General features: G+C 38.0%; 1 protein-coding gene across 1 annotated transcript in view; it reads right to left on the bottom strand.

Annotated features, from left to right (window-relative positions):
- The window catches only part of ELAPOR1 (endosome-lysosome associated apoptosis and autophagy regulator 1), an 885667-nt gene that overhangs the window by 537620 nt on the left and 325836 nt on the right, over positions 1-22211 (bottom strand). The window contains exons 9-10 of the mRNA XM_044076128.1: positions 17229-17406; positions 3670-3798 (exon numbers count right to left, since the gene is read on the bottom strand). Of these exons, the coding sequence (XP_043932063.1) occupies positions 3670-3798; positions 17229-17406 (307 nt within the window). The remainder of the gene's footprint in view (positions 1-3669; positions 3799-17228; positions 17407-22211) is intronic.

Here is a 22211-nt window from a genome sequence, read left to right on the forward strand (position 1 = left end):
GTCAGATCTCAATAAACTACTCCATTCAGGTAAATCCACTACCTTCATCCCTTCATCTATATTACATCTACCCCCTGAAAGTATAGCAGAGGCCTTCGATACTTTCTTTACAGAAACAGTGCAATCCCTAGCTAATAACCTACCTCCCAACTCAGCAAACACCACCTCAACCCCACTGGATAATGTACCCCCATTCAAATATGATCCAATCCCCACAAACTATATTAAATCCCTACTTAAGAAACTCAAACCCACCTCACTAGCAGCAGACTTACTCCCTGCTGAATTCCTACAAAAGGCCGCAAACTAAATATCATACCCTATCTCCATCTTAATCAACCATACTCTCCATGAATCTTATGTCCCCTCCATCTGGAAAATCTCCCACATTATACCACTTCACAAAGGGGGTAACTCCACAGAACTCTCAAACTGCAGGCCTATAGCCATTCTATCTCCCTTAGCCAAAATAATGGAAAAATGTATGCATAAACAAATTCTAACTCACCTTATTCAGAACAATCTCCTAGCCCCATTCCAGCACGGATTCAGACCTGCCCATAGTACAACAGCACTTCTCTCCTTCTCTCACACAGTAAATCTGAACCGTAATCACAGCAAACTCTCCTCTGCCCTCTTTCTCGACCTATCTAAAGCATTTGATATGGTCAATCACCACCTACTCCTAGACACACTCAAATCATTCAACCTTAACAACCTAGTAATAAAGTGGTTCCAATCTTACTTGCAGGGCAGACAACAAGCAGTATTATGGAAAGACAATCTATCCCCCCTACTACCAATCACCCTTGGTGTCCCCCAAGGGTTGATATTAGGCCCCTTCCTCTTCTCAATTTTCATTAATGACCTACCCAAAGTCATCCCTGAAGCAACCTGTATTCAGTATGCAGATGACTCTACCCTAATCTGTTCTGCCACCACCCCCTCAGACCTGCAATCCCTATCCCAGAGCACATTCAACAAAGTAGAGATCTGGTTCAATAACCACCGTCTCCTATTGAATCCCAACAAAACCAAACTACTACATCTCTCCCCTACCCAAAAAAACCTCATCAATGAATATTACAATCTCATCCAATAATGGCACCATAATCTCTCCAGATCCATCTACAAAACTACTTGGTGTAATAATAGATAATAACCTTACATTTGAGACTCATATCAACAAAACCATCAAAACAGTTAACAAAAAACTAGGCTCACTATATAGGATTAAACAATTTCTAACCCCATCGGCCAGAACAGTCATAGCTAGAACACACCTTCTCTCAACCCTTCTCTATGCCTCTCCCATTTTCCTAAATCTACGGAAAGCTAACCTAAACAAAATAGCTAGCTGTTACAACAATATAGCTAGATTCGCCACAGCCACAGCATACAGAACCTATCACTGTCAAAATCTTCAAACATTGGACTGGCTAGAGCTACCCAATCAACTCCAGTACAACCAACTCATAGTTATTCATAAAATCCTCCACCAACCTAACAGTGCACCCATTCCGGCAAATATTATCACCCCCTACTGCAACCTACCATCTCTCTGCTCATCTAACAAGATGCAAGTTCAATCTGCCAAAGCCAACAACTCAGCTGGAGAATCACTTCTCTCCAACTCAGCTGGTAAGAAATGGAACACACTCTCCCCAGATCTTACCACTATAGCCTCCTTACCCCAATTCAAAACATCCCTAAAGAGGCACCTAAACAAGTATTGGCTATGTCCATGTCAAGACCCAGGCTAACTCGACTTACATGCAACTCTTGAAGGCAAATGATGCAATTTGGAATAAACCTTCTACCTAAACCCACCCTAATTATAACTACTTCTCTATAACCTTCAGAACAACAGTCACTAATTCCTACCTAACTTCCTATACACAACTTTAGAATGCTGCATTTCTAACTCCCTACACTAACTTTAAATCCCTTGTCTGTACCTCCTCTTGTGTTCCTATCATCCTAGCTTTTATACACATATGTATTCAACCCTTCTACATCCAATTTCCAGGAACTCTCCTCTTAACTAAACACCTTTTTCTCGCTAATTACCTTTGTTTTCTCTGGGTAGTCACTCATGTCATCTATCATTGTATCTTGCCATTCTATACACTCAAATGCTTTACTGTTATTGCTGTAAATATGTAATACTATAAACCTACAATGATCTTAAACTTCAATGTAACAATGTATACATATATATATATATATATATATATATATATATATATATATATATATATAAAACCTCCTATTGAAACTTTAAGAAGTTACATCTTTTAATGTAACCATGAATATTGACCGTCATCTTTTTGTACATGTGGAGCTTTTTTCCCCGGGCCTCCGCTGAAAATGGACATGTATCCAGTCGGACTTTCCCAGTTAACAAATGTAAAATAAATAAATAAAAATGTAAGCATGACCTGTGCTATATTACTGTACTATAAAAATGTAAGCATGCCCTGTGCTATATTACTGTACTATAGAAACAGGGATCTACTTCACATGACTAAAAACTCAAAATACTGAATTACTGTACTATAGAAACAGGGATCTACTTCACATGACTAAAAACTCAAAATACTGAATTTCATTTGACAGAGACCACAAAACCTAATTTTCAAAATACTGAAAACTCGTTTGACTGAGTCTCATTATACTGAAAGCTTACAATGCAGAATTTCAAAATACTGAATTTTAAGCCAAAGACACTTACAACACCAATGACTAACTCTTTCCAAAGCTTAAAACTTACTTACTTACTCTTTTAACATTAACCATGCAATATAAAACCTTTAAGTTACAGTAATGTTTTTGTCACAAGTGACGGTAAACACACACCACATTTATGGCTTAAAATTCAGTATTTTGAAATTCAGTATTGTATTCTTTCAGTATAATGAGACTAAGTCAAATGAGTTTTAAGTATTTTGAAAATTAGATGTTGTCTCATTCAAATGAAATTTGAGTCTATACTGAATCAGCGAATGCTTAAAAAAGCGAACACTGATTCATCGACCCTATTTCAGCGAATGCTGAAAATCCCGAACACCTGGAACAGCAAATTTTTTCTCAGGGAAAAAAATCGCTGGGCCAGTTTCGGGAGTTTGCCATTTCCTCCACTGTGGTGTGATCTCGGAGTTGGTATATTTAAGCAGGGGGTGTACTGTTTTAAGTTTTTTTTTTTTTTTTTTTGTGGAACAGCGATTATTTTCCCTGGGAAAAAAAAATTGCTGTTCCAAGTGTTTGGCATTTTCAGCATTCGCTGAATTAGAGTTGATGAATAAGCGTTCACTTTTTTAAGCGTTCGCTTAGTTAATATAGACACTGAAATTCAGTATTTTGAGTTTTCAGTCATGTGAAGTAGACCCGATAACAGGTATGGGGTGTACACAGGGCTCTGGAACATTACTGACATGCATATAAAACAGAGAAAGTTCTCTTTACTCAGAATTGGATACACATATGATTGGTAATAAACAAGCATTCTGGATATTGGACTTTGCTGATAGATACACAATGCAGAATGTCATCTTCACTCAGAATCTAATACATAGATTTGGTAAATAAACAAATTGTTTATGACTTAAAACCTGCACAATGTAAGTAACATATTCTAAGCAATACAGCACAAAAATCAAATGTACATACCACCAGTCTTCTCGTATTCATCTTTTTCAACATTCAGGATGGAGGTCTCCATATCACTGGGTAGTACATTCCACCATTTGTATTCAAGCCCTAGTATAGGTTCTGTCCCAGCAGGGCACTTGGTACATACTGTGAGCACATTTAATAAATAAATTAGTATAGTCAACAGAAATAAAACAATGGTTACCACAGTACTACTATCCAGGCTAAGAGTGTAAGAATGTGTTTGTGCTCTCTTTTACTGTACTTGTTCACAGGGCTACATAATAGCTTAACTGTGACAAATGACATTTATGCCTAAAAATAATCAATGTCACCTGCCAAAATAGCCATGATACATTCAAAGTCTAAGGAACAAATGAGGCATTACAGAGCTAAATCATGCCTCAGTGGAACAATAAACAAACTAATAGCATCTTTGCAGCAAGAATCTAACAGGTAAGAAAACTATGATAGTTGCCGAAGAAAGGGGGAGCAGATAAGCTTAAATGTCAAATACTAACCTTGGAACAGAATATTCCATGGTCAGATGAAACAGGTAGAAGAGATTAAGGAAAAACTCTGAAAATTAAAATGGTAACTTTAGCCATTAACAGATGTGACTGAAGATTTACTATCAGCAAAACAGACCTTAAGAATGGTTGTTCTGCACAGGATTAAGAGTACGAGGGAGGAATTTTGTAGCCTGGGAAAGTTTTACGCATTAAGCAGACCAAGTCCTGTTGGCAACAAGCTCCATGGATACCAACACTACCAAATGTCATAGCTTCAACACTACTTTTAATACTGAGAAAACTACCTAGAGGGCTACTGTCTTTGTTTACAACACATATGCTTGTGGACATAGCCACTGACCTTATAGGTTCAAAAGTAGTTAGCAAGCATGTTCATAGGTTCATAGATTCATAGGTAATTCCTAGGTTAGCTGCCATTGGAGGCCATTTTAAGCCTAGCCAATTTTTCAGTCAAAGGTAAAAATCAAACTCTACCTTGTGACTGTAAAGTAAACACCTTAACCCTTACACCAAACCAAAATCCATGGAGATCACTGATGAACTTAGCCCAATTTCCCAATTATTGAACTTAGCCCAATTTCCCAATTATTGAACTTAGCCCAATTTCCCAATTATTGAACTTAGCCCAATTTCCCAATTATTCCAATGCGATCTTTGGTTAACTGGTGTACTCAAGGTCACACTGTAGGCAAATGAAAATGGAAGGAATCAAACCCTGAACATCAGGAAGCAGCTCGTTAACAGCTCATAGCCTTAATTTTCTGTGCTAAGCTCTCCAAGAAATGTCCGGGTAGTGTGTTAAAGTCTGTTTCATTGCAGGAGGAGAAAAAGTCAATCATGATGCTTTGAGATCTGTAAATGCAACTAGTGGCTTTCTTTGGTCATTGCAGAGATCAGAGAAAGGACATGTTCCAAGCCAAAAGTGGTCTAATTCTATGAGGTCCTTGAGTACCATTTGATTATCCTCTTGTGAATGCTCTGAGGAGTGTCCATACATTTAGAGACTTTTTCTTTTAAATTGTGGAAAGAAATTAATTATGTACTGCACCATATCCTGAGGGACAGAAATTATGCAGGCATGTATTCAAGATGGCTCCCAAAAATCTCTTGGCTGGGAAGGAAACATTTCTGACTTTTCTATAATGAGGCTAATTCCTTGAATTTGAAACAGAAATATTCATATTCTGGACAGAATCTGCTTATATTGTGAAACTATCTGAACACATGTAATTGTGGATCCCTGTCAAAATGAAATGAGGATAAAATGATGACAGCTATATTTGAATGTGAGCTGCAAAAAGCCAAACAAGAAGGAGATAAACTGAAATTAAAATTCCTGATACAAAATTTGAGGTAGTAGCACTGGACCTTGTCAATGGGAGTGTGGTAGATGGCATCCTACATATCATAGCTATTAGGGAGGTGTCCTGCATCAGATGGTCAGATGGGTTGGTCTACAGTGGTGCCCTCCTTGATACCGCTTTCTTATCTAGTTGGTTTAGGTGATTTTGAACCAATGAGCTGTAAAAAGGAAGACATTCATCCTAAACCCTGTGAGCAGGGAAAAAAGGACAAAAGGAAACGGATCGTGATAAAGTTTGTCGCTGATTATTAGGAAGAAGGGTCTTCCGTCTTGGCTGTACACATGCTGCTGGAGTTATTCATTAGATTTCCAGTCAGCCTGTAACACGGCTGTCTAGGTTACTTTCCAAATAATGGATCAGAATCTTAAAAAAAACATATTCTTGGGGTATTTAAGGATGGAGAGAGAAATCTACTTAACTGTTGGAACAATTTTTTCCCTTTTCCTGAAGCTTCTATGGGACTTTCAAAGCAGGAGGGACATATAAAAGGGGCCAAGATAAGAGGAACTGAAAAACTTCCCTTTTAGCTTGCCTGGAAAAAAGCTGAATACAGAGCTAGCTATATTTCTGGAAAACAATACTCAGATAATGTAAGCAATAAATCCACTCAATGTTCATGTGCTTATGGATGGGTCTATAGTAGATAAATGAAAAGTTTATCTAATCAAACGCTCACATGAGCGAAAATTGCGTAACTCGAAACCGCAATTTTGAGATCTCAGTACAGTGAAGATGGGAAAATTTGCCCTTTCCTCACTGTAGTGCGATCTCGGAGTTGGAATATATATTTAGCAGGGGGTGTGGGGGCCTGTGCCCCACACAATTCCAGTTTTGAGTTCTTGGATTTTCGCTCCCCCTTATGGACAGAGGAGGCTTATAAATGCCTGGCCCTCAGTGCCCTATTTGGATACAGGAAATCATTATTCATTTGGGAAAACTTGGTGTTGGATAATACTTTTCCTATTGATGACATTTGTCAATAAGGGACTTGGGGTCCAGAATGGGACTATATATACAATTTCCCATCCAAATGTCAAGGTTTCATTTGGATAGGGTCAGGGATGAACTCTGTTTACAAGGATAATTTTTAGTAGAATTTAGAACAGAAGCTGCTGTTATATAAGGGATAAATAGTACAGCATATAAAATATTGCACAATAACTATAAGAATTAATTATGACAGATTAAGAAGGACCGGAAGGAGAGATTGGATAAGCAATTAACAAAGAAACAATGGGGAATATATATGACTCCAAAATATGTAACAAAGTCTAGAAGATCCTTGCTTGGAAGTGTTTACATGGGTATTTTTATACCCCAAGTAAACTCCAAATAATTTTTCCTTATGTAGATAGCAAATGTTAGAGGTATGATAGGGAGGAAAGAGGAAATTGGTAACATATTTTTTGGGATGAGTTGGCATATTGAACTATCATAAATACTAGGTGATCAAATTGGTATAACTAAGGAAATTATTTTTCTGAGCTATAATACAGAATTGGAATTACCCAGACATAGTAAGGCCTTGCTGAGTCTAAGTATGGTGGCTGCCAAAAAGTAATTACCAGAAAATGGAAATCAAAGTCTAAACCAGCCGTACCAGAAGCAGTGAATATAGTAGCAGAGATAAACCAAAATGGGAACTTTAGAAAAGGACAGAAGCAAATTGCATAGAAAAAAATGGGAATAATGGAGACACGACACACAGAACAATGTTTTGGAGGAGGAATGAGGTTTAAAAGAAGGCAGGATTTGAATAAGACATGTAATGTCTGACTGACAATGACTGTGTAGATTATAGCTGATATATAATGTTTGCAACTAAAAATATGTCAAATATGGTTTGTTTTCATTTATATAAATGCATAATTATCTATGTCATAAGTGATAACTTAACAAATATGTTTCTTATTCAAAAAAAAAAAAAACTCTGTTCCCAAAGATGGGGAGCTTATTCCATAGTGCAGGGATTGTTTGGGGTATATATCTGTCTGTCCAGCATGTTCTATTTATGTATGCTTAGCACAATTTAAACAGGTCTGAGGGCAGTCTTGTGATCATAATATTTCAATCCAAAACACAACAAACTCACTACCTGAAAGCTCTTATGTTTGGGACATATATCTGTCCAGCATGTCCTATTTATGTATGCTTAGCACAATGTAAACAGTTCTAAGGGCAGTTCTGTGATCGTAATACTTCAATCCCAAACATAACAAACTCATGACCTGAAAGCTCTTAAAAAGAATCTCAAGAGGACTTCCAAGATGGCTGCACACTAAGCAGCAGCTTAATGACAACTCTCCCAGTGTGAAAATAGAAACTGAGAAATAAGACCTAGCAATTCTGACAGTCTGAGTAAAATTCACTTACTGGCTAGTAAGTACACTATCTGGATGCCAGCAAAGAAGAAATTTAGAGAACCTGAAATAAAACCTACTATAAAAGATGAACAGAAAATGCTGAGTGGGAAGAATCCTGCAACTGGTCAGCAAAAAGCTGTCCAAGCTTCAGCTTTGGTACATGAAATGGCTTCCGGTTATTTAGAGGAAAAAAATAAATCAAATGTACTCAGAGGTAGTTAAAATAAATGAAACATTAAAGGAGTATATCAACTCAAATAACAAAAGTCTGGAAAAATATAAGAACTAGTTATTCAAATGAACTGATACAAATGCAAACTTGAAGGCTGAAATGAAGAAAAGTTTGGCGGAATATGAGACTTCTCCAGAAGAGCTGTTTAAAAAATGGTTAGAAGACAAAAAACACAGAAAAAATCTGAGATTTTCTGCTGTACCACAGAAGCTGGAAGGAACAGACTGTATTAATTTAATGAAAGCACAAATAAGCAATTGGAGTGGTATCCTACAGCAGGATTTATTACTTGTTTGGGCATATTGACTGTATGCTCCAAACCTGGCCATGAGAAAGCAGCCAATAGCTATATTAATAAAGAAGTAATTATATCAGCAGAAAGATTGGATATTGAAACAACTGCAGCAGAAGGTAAAAGTACATAAAAGTACTAAAAATCAGGGAAAGCAGAATGTTTGTGGAAAATGATTATTCACTGTACACTAGGCAGAAGAGAGGGAAATTTATCCCAGCAATCAGGAAATGTCAAGAGGCAATGTCAAGAGGCAGGTGTGAGATTCAAGCTGCTATATCCAGTTGTCTTCAGAATATTTTTTCCTGGATTTGATGCAAAACAGGGTAAGGATAAAATACAAATGTTTATCCAACAAAAAGTGAGCCATCAAACTGAAGGGGATTCTACTTCTTATTCTTCTGACAATAGAGAGACTTTATCAGTGAAACCTTTTCCAATATTCCAAAGGCAAATGCTTGAGAGAAAGAAAAAAAAAATACTAAAAATGACCAGAAGAATCAGGAGAACCTTAGACTTGAGCCAGAGTCTGACGCTGGGAGATGAAAATGAACAGGGAGAAGACCATCAACACTGAAATCAGTAAATAAATGGGAGATTATATAGCATCAATCACAGTTGTGAAATATGGCTTTGCAAGAAAAAGTGGCTGAGAAATATTGATTTTGTTCAATGTGTGGGGGGACTGTAAAGCATATATCTTACCTTATGTCACTAATGTTTAGAAGGCACTAATAGGAAAAAGTAACTGTAAGTAAAAGTATTTTGCTCTTAACAGTATTTGTATAAAGCATTTCATGATATTAATTGCATGTTATATAGTAAAACAGTTTTGTGTAGTATGTCATCAGAGGTATTTCAGTGACTGGTGTACATGATAAAGATATTAAAGTAAACAAGTATAACCAGAATCCAGCAGTTAGTTCCAACACAAAGGCTCCTATATTCCATGTTTATTTCAACAACTGTCGCAAAACTTGTCAAAAAAATACTATTCAATGGTTGAGTGCTTTCAGGGTCCTGATGATGTCAGTTCATTAAGACAAAAGTGTTCAATGATTCAGTATTATGTTGAATAGTTAATTTTGTTTTTTCAAAAGTTTTACAATTTGTTTTGAAATAAATGTGGAATTTAAGAACTCTTGTGTTAAAACTGACTGCTGGATTCTGTTTTTCTTGGATTTATTGTAGATGCTCACGCTTTTTTTTTGGAAAGTAAACAAGTATTTTTTGTTGTATGAAATAAAGGCTTTAAAATAGAAAAAGAGAAAAAGGCTGGAAAAAAGCAAGTTTAAGTTAATATCAGTGATCTTGGGATACTGGGGTGGGGTTAGGGTGTGAATGTACACTGACTATATTATATGCAAAGTTGATTTTTTCTTATTTTTGCAAAGGTGAATGTCTGGATTACTGTCCATGGCTTAATCTACAAACAAGATTTTTGTAAGAAAGTAAGCTTGAAAATTAATACAGAATGAAAAACACCATGAAAATAGCTAAGTTTCTTGCATATGCAACAATATTATTTTTTTCCATTAGCAAATGTTCAATGGGAGTCAAGAAGTCAACAGCTGGAAGCAGTTGTACATTCTATTCTGTTCTGGGTGAAATTTACAAAGATTCATTCATGCATCTGCAGAGTTGTTAGCTGTTTTTCTGTCATTGCTGATTACATTTTTACAGAGACTAGCTCTTTACAGGTGTAAACAATTAATCTTGAGAGTTCTGAGCATTCTTTGTTGAATGAAATGCAAAATTTAAAGATACAAAGGCAAGCAGTTAAGTGAAAACAAAGTCTGAAATTATTGTAAGTGAATATGAGATATTAGCTTCCCTAGCAGCCTTAATACTTTAATGCATTTAATGGAACAGTATATAATTTGAAGATAGCCAGAGGATTTTTTCTTAAGGCTAAAGATGATTTTTTTTCTGAAAGCATATAAGCTGTTTTTCACATATGGGATGGGAACAGAGATAAGCAAAGAACAGATACAAATCAGTGTAAGCTGGACAGTGTAAGTACATGTGCTTTAGCATGGATAACCTTAATTTTAGGTTAGTTAATACCTGTGGATGTAGCTGTTGATTTGGGGAAATTGTTCCTATCTGGACAGTTACACCTCATATTTGAAGATGTACATAGTTTTGTGTATTTGTTCTAAAGTTAATAGGTTATGGGGATGCTCTGAAAATGTATTTAGCTTTTTTAGGGTTTTCATTAAAACAAAAAGTATTGAAAAATGTGATATAGGTTCAAATGGAGACAACAAGAAACAACTGCATAATGGATCAGCCTGCCAAACATTAGTGTGTGCATATAACACAAAAGTTGGAAATACACTTTCAAAAAAACTGTCATGTATAATATCTATCCATATTACCTTGGAACATAATTGGCCTTGTGGGTATAGACAAAACGGAAAGAGTATTGAATTATATCAAGAAATGCAGAGTGCAAATAACATTTGGAAAGAAGTGATCATGATTATTTGATAAAGAAAAGATTTCAGGATGGATTTTCAACAGAATATCATGGACAAAGGAAAGGGGAGTAATTATACTAATTACTACATAAGCTCCAATGGGGCAGCCATGGTGGTGCAGTGGTTAGCATTGTCACCTCACAGCAAGAAGTTCTCTGGTTCAATCCTCGGCTGGGGTGCCTTCTGTGTGGAGTCTGCATGTCCTCCATGTGGTCGCGTGGGTTTCCTCCGGGTGCTCCGGTTTCCTCCCACATCCCAAAGACATGCTGCAGGTGGATTGGACACTCTAAATTGGCCCTAGGTGTGAGTGTGTGTGTGCCCTCTGTGGAAGGTTGGGTGCTGGGCTGGCAACTCGACACTGTAAAACTCCACTGCCAATCATGAGCGGACAGGTGATCTGCTGTGGCAACCCCTAACCAGGAAAAGCCGAAAGAAGAAGAAGAAGACTACATAAGCTCCAATGGTGACAAAAGAGGGGGAAAATAGTGGTAGGAAGGGGCTATTGACAAGGGAGGAGGATTATGCTGGCATATATTTTATATTCCATCAAAATTGCTGTTATTGTGCTTATGACCATTTTGTGAAAAATAATCAGCTTCCAGAGGGAATATTGCATATAGGGGGGACAGGAACTTGACTTGCAACAGTAAGGATGCATCTGCAGGATCTAGAAGAGACATATAAAAACAAAGGGTAGATTCCTGACAAAATATATGAAAATACTTGTTAATGAAGTCATGAATTCTCTAGTAGGAACTTTGACAGAATTTACATATTATTCCCCAAGCTACAATAACCAGGTTAGACTAGACTAGCCAGAAATTACATGTCATAGGAGCATATGCATTTCATTGAAAGCTTTGGTACACATCCAATAACTATTTCAGATCATACACCAATAAAAAACTAAGATACAAATTCAAGGTAATGAATTAAAAATGAGACACTGGCAGTTTTCCACCTACCCGTTAAAAAGACAAGAATTTAAGGAAAGTAGAAAGTATTAAAGCGTTATTAGGGAAGATAAACATTTCTTAAGACGTTACAGCTAGTGAGTGGATTCAAATGAAAGTGGGGGGGGTAAAATAGGGCAGAAATAAAAGAGTAATAGGTCTGGTAAAGAAGTAATTAGTATTATTTAGAGGGACCAACAAAGTTTAAAGTCTTGCAGAATAAGGGGAATCTCAGAGAATAAGAAGATGCACAACTACAAAAATAACAGGAACCAGCCCAAACCGATAGTGGTAACTGAAAATGACTAAAAAATATGTACCACTGAAAAGCTACACAAGTTGAAACTGAGAGCAGTGAGAGCCACAAAATAGAAACTAAGGGAGTATCTGGATAATATGTGTGCATTTAGAATGATTGCTCTTAAGCAACTGTTTTTGATAAGAACTCCAGAAAACAGAAATGTACAGGACATAGACTTAGGCAACGGAAAGTAGAAAGGGTTATTACCAAACATAGCGACCACAGATCCTGAAGGGATATTTCAGACATTTTATAAAAATATGTATAAAGCAGAAAAATGTGGAAATGAAGAAAGAGCATAAATAGAAATATTTATGGAAGACTCTGCTATGCCAAGGTTAGAGGTACATGAGGCTCAACAACTAACAGTTTAGACAGCAGGAGATGACATAAAAACAGTGACATACAATTAATCTGCAGGAAAGTTTCCAGAAGCAGATGGTACTCCTGTGGAAGTCTGGAAGGTAGGAGGCAAGAAAGTGATAAAGATCTGGAAGGTTTCATTTAACAGTATTTTAAAAGGAGAACCACTAACATCCTGGAATTAGTGGTGGTGGCTGTAATACCTAAAGGTGATAAAGACCCATCAGACCAAACTTGATATAGGCCCATTTCAATTTTAAATCATGATTACAAAGTGCTTATGTCTATACTAGGTAAAAGAATGGTAAAGGTGTTGCCAAAACTAACAGAGATTGATCAATGTGGTTTTATGGAGGGGAGGCAAACATTTGAGAAAATTAATAGAAGAACAATGATCTAGAGGGAAGCAGAATGTAAGAAATTACTGTTGTTGTTGTGTTTTGATGCAGAGAAAGCATTCAACAGGGTACGCTGGGATTTTATAACTAGGCAATGGAACCACTTGACTTGTATTCCCTGATACAATAATAAGGTTAATTAGCAGGAAATAAATAAAGAAGAAATAAAGAGGGAGGGATTCCTTGTGATAAGTTATGTCTTAATACAGGAGCCAGACAGAGGTTTACTCTTTTTCCTACTTGCTTTATATTTATAGCCCCTGGCAAAGAAAAATAAGGGACTCACAAATTCAGGATATAATTAGTATGGTAGTCAACAAAAGTTGTGCTTATTTGCAGATGATATTATTTTGGACCTGATACATTCAGAAAAGGACATTTCAGTGTTGTGGAACATTTTGAGATAGTTTCAAGTCTTTAGGGATAAAAAATTAATAAAGATAAAACAAAGGCTATAGCCATAAATTATCTACAGACACATGGATTGGTTCTGCAATACCCATATTTATAGGAACATGATAAGCTGAAGTATTTAGGAGTCTGGAATAAAAATGGCAGTGAAGGCTATGTAAGAAGACACTAAACAAAAGATAAAAAAATGACAAAACTGGAAGCTCTTGTTTATGGATATGGATAGTAAAATACAAGAAATTATCATGTTTTAGTCACTTTAGTTTTATATTTTATCAACCATAGGAGAAGCTTGGGACACTAACCAATAAAGATTGAAGGAATTTGTTTGTTATGGGAAGAGGGCAAGAGTTAAGTGAGATAAGTTGATCCTTCCAATATAACAAGGTGGCTTAGGATTACCTGATTGGAAGGGATATTTTAGAGCTTCACAGCTAAGGCTCCTACACATAACACAAGCAGAAGGTTATAATTCAAAGTAGAAAGGGATGATGACGATGATGATGGTAATGATGATGGTGGTGATGATGATGATGGTGATGATGATGGTGATGATGGTGATGATGTGATGGTGATGATGATGGTAATGATGATGGTAATGATGGTGATGATGTGATGATGATGGTAATGATGGTGGTGATGATGATGGTAATAATGATGGTGGTGACGGTGATGATGGTGGTGATGGTGATGATGATGGGAATGATAATGGTGGTGATGATGGTGATGATGATGGTGGTGATGATGGTGGTGATGATGGTGATGATGATGGTGATGATGTGATGATGATGGTGGTGATGATGGTGGTGATGATGGTGATGATGTGATGATGATGGTAATAATGATGGTGCTGATGATGGTGATGATGATGGTAATGATGATGGTGATGATGGTGGTGATGATGATGGTGGTGATGGTGATGATGTGATGATGATGTGATGATGATGGTAATGATGGTGGTGATGATGGTGATGATGATGGTGGTGATGATGGTGGCGATGATGGTGATGATGACAATGATGAAGCAGTAGGGAAAATTCAAGAAATAAGGAGAGAGTAGGATTTGGGATGCAGATCCTTAAGGAGAATATTAGCCATACAGAATATTATATTTATAAAGTATCAGAAAGTATACTGAGAACTAAGCCAACATAAGAATGGAGAAAGAAGATTCTGCCGATAGGGATGATTGCAAGTAGGGGTACAGAAAATATGCAAGAGGGAGCTGGAATGTACTGGAGAAATTTGGCAAAGAAATTAAGGTATTGGAAGCAAATAATTAGAGAAGGAAAGGTAAAACAATGGGATAAAGCCAAAAAAGATATTTGGAATGTAGGCTAGAGACTATCCCCCCTACCAGGGACTGATATCAAAGTACAGCCAAAGATAAAGGATAGGAGACTCTTCAGGGAAACATCTACTTTAGTAAATGTTTTACTTGAATCTAGGAGAAGCTGCTGCTAAAAAGGGATAATTAGTAGGGCATATAAAATACGGCACGATAATGATCAGAATCAGTCAGAGTTGGTTAAAAATATTGGGAAGACAGACTGGATAATCAATTTACAATGGGAGGACATATGTATGGCTATAAGTATGCAAGAAATTCCAGATGGTTTAGGATTTTTGTTTGGAAGTGATTGTATAGATATTGTTATACTCTAAGCAAACTCCAAAGAACTTTTCCTCAGGTGTATGTCAAATGTTTCAGGTGTGATGGGAAAGAAAGAGGAAAGTGGAAACATATTTAGGGAGTGTGACAACTTAACAGATTTAAAAAATTTCCTACAGAGCACTCTGTCAGAAATATTGGGGGAACAAATGAATGTAGCTAGGAAAATGATTCTTTGGAGCTGGAATATGGGATATGAATTACCTAGACATAGTAAATGCTTGTTAAGTTTAATCCTGGTAGCTGCCAGAAAAAGAATTACTAGAAAATGGAAATCAAAGTCTAAAACAACAGAATTTGAAGTAGTAAATATTGTAGCAGAGATAAAAGGACTGGATAAGGGAGCTTTAGACAAGGGAAGCAGCAAATCACACAGAAATAAATGGGAATTGTGGGAACTACAAACAGGATTATGTTCAGGAGAAGGAATGAGCTTTCAGAAAAGGCAAGAACTGAGCAATTTTTGTAATGTTGGACTGATGATAGTCATACAAAAGAATATGTGTATTGTATAATGTATGTAAATGAAAACACGTTAATATGGTTTGCTTTCTTTTATATTAATGTATTACATAACATATTTTATTACATATTATTTTATATTAATGTTTTATATTAATGCGTATTTCTTAATTGACAATTTAATAAAGGTGTTAAAAAAGAAAGAATCTCATGACCAGAGCAGCACTTGTTGATAGATTTGACAGGGACATCTGTAGCCCACAAAACCACTAATAGCATTTCTAAATAAGTATTTTTTACAACAAAATAAAAAAATAGTTTGGTTCTTAATGACTGCCAAGATCAGGAGGTCTAAGAGTAACCAAGATAAAGAGGTCTAAGAGCAACCAATGAGGTACAAGATGAATAGGTCTAAGTGCAACCAATGACATGCAAGATGAGGAGGTCTAAGAGTAACCAATGAAGTACAAGATGAGGAGGTCTAACAGCAACCAATGAATTACAAGATGAGGCGGTATAAGAGCAACCAATGGAATACAAGATGAGGAGGTCTAAGAGCAACCACTGGAGTACAAAATGAGGTGGTCTAAGAGTAACCAATGAACTACAAGATGAGGAGGTCTAAGAGTAACCAATGGAGCAGTGCTGCACAGTCATGCCTGAGCTTAAGTGATGAAAAAAAGGTTCTGAGTAAAGATGTGCAATGTGCTTTCTTTTATAGAGAGATTCCCTGCAACTTTGTGATTTAAGACTACAGTACATTACATTCATGTGCCTAAATGATTAAGCCAAGAGACTAATGTGTCAGATGGATGTAGTCCTCATTTTGTAATTCTCATGATGCATGTAAGAGCCTTCTATTGTATTCATGTTTATTATGGAAAGTTAACTTTTGCTTGTCTGACTTAGTCTCATCTTCATATGCCACTATCTCTTTTTCTAATCTCATCCAATAGTAAACCTAGACACAGTTGTTGACACTTTCTTTAACGTCTGAGGATGACTTAGAGATAAAAAACTGGGAGAAGATAACCATGTTAGCTGTAGCTGCTTAATCCATAGACATGAAGTAAATAGGGACAGACTCTGCAAGTTAGTAGATGAACTAAGAAGCAATGCAAAAAGCAAGCTCAGAAAACAAGAACAGCAATGCTCAGCCATAGTCCCATTCCCTCAGTTTATTAGGAGCAGCTCTACTTCACAACATGGACAACGTTACCAGGCTCAGTAAAGACGAGACATGCAGCAGTGTCCCTGTGCATATGCTACACTTGTGAGCATGTGTGCCTGTGCAGTTGCACATGCTCACAATGCAGCATATTATACAGACATGTCAACTCCATTCTCGTGGTAGCATAGCACAGTGAGTTAAAGCCATAGGCTTATAACAAGCTTTATTGTAGAAACCTGGGTTTAATTCTCAGTCTTCATAGCCATACTCTGTGACAAAGACCTCAGATCACTACTGAAACACGCTGTGGTATTTGGCAGTGGGATCTTCTTGGTTTCCAAACAAAAACATACAAATAAACAACATTACAATACGTTCAACTACTAGACCAACAGTTCAATGTCATCTTTGGGATTCAACAGTTCCTTTTTACTTGGAATGGGATGGCATTCTTAGGGGTCATTGATTTACTGTAATCCCACCTAACATACCAATTATAATTCCCAAAGAATAAAACATTTTGTGTATGTTAACACCAGTTTAACTCAGAACAGTAGTAATAACTCTTTGCATTTTTACCAGATCCATTAGAATATGATCCATAAGGACAGGGCTCACAGACAGAAGAATTGATCTGGAAATAGCCTGGATTACAAGGTGGACATGGTGTTTTAGTTCCTGAGGCTGGTAGTTTCACTGCACCTTCTGTGTCTTCACTGCATATCTTGGGTTCTGTCCATTTATACATTCTTTGGGTCTAAAAAAAGGAACATGCACAGTTTATCCAGCAGTGTGTTTGAGTCTCCATTTTATATCAGACATGATGCAAACCAGTGTAATAAACCCCTCCCTATATGGCAGAGACTTGAATCCTTCTTATAATGAACTTTCTGGCCCCAAATTTGCCACATAAATTTTCAGTCCCCATAAAACTGCACTTCTAAAACACTCAGGCTAACTAATATGGCAGCATCATAACATAAAGTGGAAACATTTTAAAATACAAAGTTTCTGGAGAATATGGAAGTTACAGTTTCATCATGGCTTAATTGTAAGTGCCCAAATTATTTTCCTTAGATTACTGTTAACCTAGTAAAATTCAGATTTTCACCTATCTTTGCTTTCTTTCATAGGTTCATAGGAGGTTACTAGGCTAGCGGCCTTGGAGCCCTTACAAGCCTAGCCATGTTAATCCCAAATTGCCCCATCTGTCCTTATTTAGTGAACATATTTTGCAGAGCTAGTCTATGGTCAACAACGACTCCCCCTGTCCATGATAGACATGGGTGCCACCTCTGGGGTGAATTTGCAGTCTCCCATCCATTTGCCCAGGTTGTGCTTGAAAGCAGTCAGTGAGGAGCTCTGTTTCATGTGAAGTGAAAATTTGTTCCAGAGAAGCAGCAGTCTGTGGGAGACATACTTGTCTCTCCAGCATTTTCTGTTAATGGCACAGGCTAGGTTAACATCCCTATAACAAGTGACTCTTGTGCAGTTATATTTGTGTATGTGAAGCATATCCATCGGGGCAGGAGCAGTCTGCCCTGTAGACCAGGCACAAGTCTTCTCTCAGCAGCCTGTATGATACAGAGTACAGTGATAGGGCTTTTAGTCTATTTATGTACATCATGTTTTGGAGACCCTGTATTTTCTTGGTCAGAAATCTCTGTGGTCTCTCCAGCCGCTACAGGTGTCGGTTGAGGTACATCCAAAAAGCAGCACTGTACTCTATTAGTGGTCTGATGAGGGTCGAGTACAGTGGGGCTATAACATCCTTACACCTGAATATAATGCTTTTACTTATTAGGTGCGCACTGTAGAATGCTTTCCTTATCACAGATGAAACTTGGTGGTCGAACATCAGATTGCTATTTAGCTGTGTTTTCAGGTCTTACACCACTGGGTTTGAGCTTAGGGGGCTGTTGTGATTACTGTAGTTAGCAGGGAATTCTACTTTGCCAAAGGGGATAGTAATGCACTTTTTTGTATTTAGTTGTAGACCGTTTCTTTGGCACCAGTCATTTGTCTGTGTTAGCCCTTCCTGTAGAATGTTAACATTGTTGGAGGACTCAATGACTGCACCCAATTTTCAATCATCAGTAAACTTGGTAAGCCAAAGGCTGTCTAATTTAGCCTGGACGTCCAAGAAGTAGATTCTAAACAACAAAAGTCCCAGCACAGAACCTTGTGATATGCCACTGGTGACGGGCCTACTGATAGAGGTGGAGTCACCAACTTTGACAGTATGTGTTCCGTCAGTGAGCCAATTGCCTACCCATCTAGTGGCATAAGGGCTAATCCTTAACTGAGAGAGTTTTTCCAATGATACCTGAGTGGGGTATTGTGTCAAAAGCCTTGGCTAGCTCAAGATAGGCTGTATGCACTCTTACTTTCATCCGGGATTTGGGTGACTTTCTCGAAGAAGTTCAGCAGGTCTAACAAGCATGATATACCCTTAAAGCCACACTGGGCTGGGTCTAGAGTTTGACGGTCACCTCTGTCCTTGTTGATAAGGTCCATGATGATTATTTACATGGCCTTAGAGATGTGACTGGTTAAACTTATAGGTTTATACTTCCCAGGGCCGGTTGATGGCCCCCCTTTGTGAAAGGGGATTACAGTTGCTGTTCTCCACTCCACTGGAACAAAGCCAGTTCTCAGGCTATGGTTAAACAGAGTGCTAAGTAGCTCTGGTAGGTCCTGTTTTAGATTGCTTAATAAGCATCCTGGGATGTTATCTGGTTCTACTGAGGCTGTTTTCGGCCTCGGGGAGCACACATAAGACCTGATCTCTAAAGATCCTGGGCAGAGGAATGGCACTGGCAATGCTTCGGGGTATTGCCAGTGGGGCTGGGGGAGTGGGGCTTTGAAGTTTGCACCAAATCTATCAGCTAGCAGGTTGGCGATTTCCTCCAGTGCAGTATAAGTGATACCACCTATTACCAGTTCTGCACAAAACTGGGAATTCCCTTGTAGGTTTTGGACATAATTAAAGAATGCCTTATGATTATCCTTAGCTACGGATACTATTTTAGTTTCAAACTTAGAAGATTTCAAGAGATAAGTGATTTGCTTGTTCAGGCTGAGGAGGAAATTCTTCCTCTGCTGAGTCAGATCCCTCTTATTCTTAGACATCCTTTTTTTCCTCTTGTAATATAACTTGAGGTTCACCAAGGTGGCTTGTTTTTTCAGGAGGACCTGGCTTTGATCTGGTCAGGTACAGCCGAGTCTATACAGCTGCTTAAGTGTTTGTACAGGGCATTTGCATACACCTCTGCATAGGAGTCATTGTGGTCTGTGAATGTGAGGGGTATAAAACTTTTTTATAGCATCATTTAGTAGTCTAAAGTTAGCTTTGAAAAAGTTCTTCAGTTTATTTGCTCCTGTGGGGGTGTCAGGTCCAATAGTTATTTGAATGAGACAGTTTTATGGTCCGAACTTATCAAGAGTGCAGTGACTACCCAAGCTGGTGAGTACTATGTTTAGGACATTTGAGCCTCTTGTGGGGGTGCAGATTGTCTGTTCCAGAGCATTTGAATTAACAAAGTTCAGGAAACTTTAGGTGAGCGTGTTTGCACTCATATATGTCACCCAGTTGATGGGCTGTATGGAGACTGATTCCAGTAAGTCCAGGCAGGCATGATTCCAGTAAGTCCAGGTAGGTGGTGTGCTTTTCTTGTATAGTGTTGGACCTACAGCTAACAATGCTGTGGTAGGGTATTTTGCCTAGAGTTAATTGAACATGGAGCATTTCAAGACAGTCATACTGTTTGACCAGTCTTGAGGTGTACTTGGCTTTAATGATGATGAATACCCCTCCATCTTTGGTTCTTTCACATTCATTTTGAGGTCTGAATGTGTGGAAGGCAATGTAGCCTTGCACGGCTGGGGTGCTTTCCTCTGCCTTGAACCATGTCTCAGTGACTGCTCAGATGTCAGCATTTTGCAAGGTGAGGAGTGCTTCCAGGGAGGGCAGCTTCATGTTTAGACTTCCAACATTAAGCAGTAGAACATTTTGTTTGTCTCGGGTGGATTTTGTTACATTGGAAATGTTGTTTTGACATTGCCTAAAAAAAGCACTATGGGGAAGACAAGCACCTTTGCCAGTATCAGAAAGCCTAGAGGAGACAGGTATAGACCATCTCTGGGAAAGTAGTGTGGCTTATCAGCCATGTCATCCCAGACTGGCAGATACTGGATCCTTCTAGGCTGACACCAGAAGCTAAGCCAATTGTTGAAATCAATCATTTTTTGTTTATACTGTGGCATCATCCTAGGAGAAGGTAGAATGTTGCTTAGGGCTAGGGTCATACTTGCCTGGGATGCACAGTCTGAGAGTTCAGTCATGCCTCTCGTCATATAGTCCACAGAGGTACATCTCAAGTCATTCACCCCAAAATTACTATGACCAAGTCACAACAGTATTTGTTGTTGAGTGACTTGAGTCCATGCATGATCTGATGGATCCTGGCACCTGACAGACAGCTGACCGCGACGTTCTCCTTGTCCAGCCTGGTGACAGGAACATCTGTGTGCCTCACTATGAAGTTGTCTATGACCAGGACATTTGGTTTAGAGGTGTTTTGCCTTACCAGCTTATTTGCTGAGACCCATTTGTATGAGTTATTATGTGTAGTGGTTTCTATTTGCATAACAGTGTGTGCACTTTGTTTATATTTGGGAGGTCTCTGAACTTTTGTTAGACTTCTAGTGAGTACGTCTACATATGTGGGTCTATGTGTCATGCCTTTAGTTTGTGTGAAAAATACAGTGTATACTGACAACCTGTTTGGTATCCGGTTTGTTGCGACATGAGAGAAGTGATTCCAATTTCATAGTGTACTTACATCTCTCACATAAGGAATTTGTTTGCTGTAGACGTAAATGGTTGCCAGTATACATGAGGCAATTTTTACATTGCCTCAGTATTCCCATATTAAGTAGGTTGGCTGGAGAAATTATGGGAAACTATCTGTCCATAACAGTTGTTTTTTACTGTATGAGCTATTAGGGAAAGGAGTGGGCTAGACTGATCAGTGTTTGCACAAGGACTATCAAGCTATTAGGGAAATGAGTGGACTACATTGACCAGTTTTTGTGCTAGGACTATGAAGGGTTGTTAAATTGAGGGTTGTGGATGACAGGTGTGGCAACTCTGCTCAGTATGCAACTAAGTTGTCTTTAGTGGAACAGAGAAGCGTGTGAGGTTTCAACTGACAGTTATCTAGGGAAAAAATTGTCTTTCAAGGTGTTTGCATCTATACAGGGCAGCACTGCGTTATGTGCAGCAAGAAGCAAATGCAAGGCTTAAATATAGGTGAAATTAAACAGTTTTAAGCTAATCTACCAATAGGAAAATACACAATGAAACTTCCTCTAGTAATCACCAGCTTAGGCAAGGCTGGATCCACACTCTTTTGCCACAAGGGTGCAGGGGAACCTTTCTTAATATAAGATGGCTGGTTTATTGCTCGGGTGTAACAAAAACAGGCTAGATTCAGCAGGTCTGAATCTAGACTATGCTATCTAGGCTGAAAATATAGTTGAAAACATGCAGAAGATATG

Source organism: Protopterus annectens, chromosome 7.part0 (genome assembly GCF_019279795.1).
Source record: "Protopterus annectens isolate FY-2018-M chromosome 7.part0, PAN1.0, whole genome shotgun sequence".
Classification (NCBI taxonomy): Eukaryota; Metazoa; Chordata; order Ceratodontiformes; family Protopteridae; genus Protopterus; species Protopterus annectens.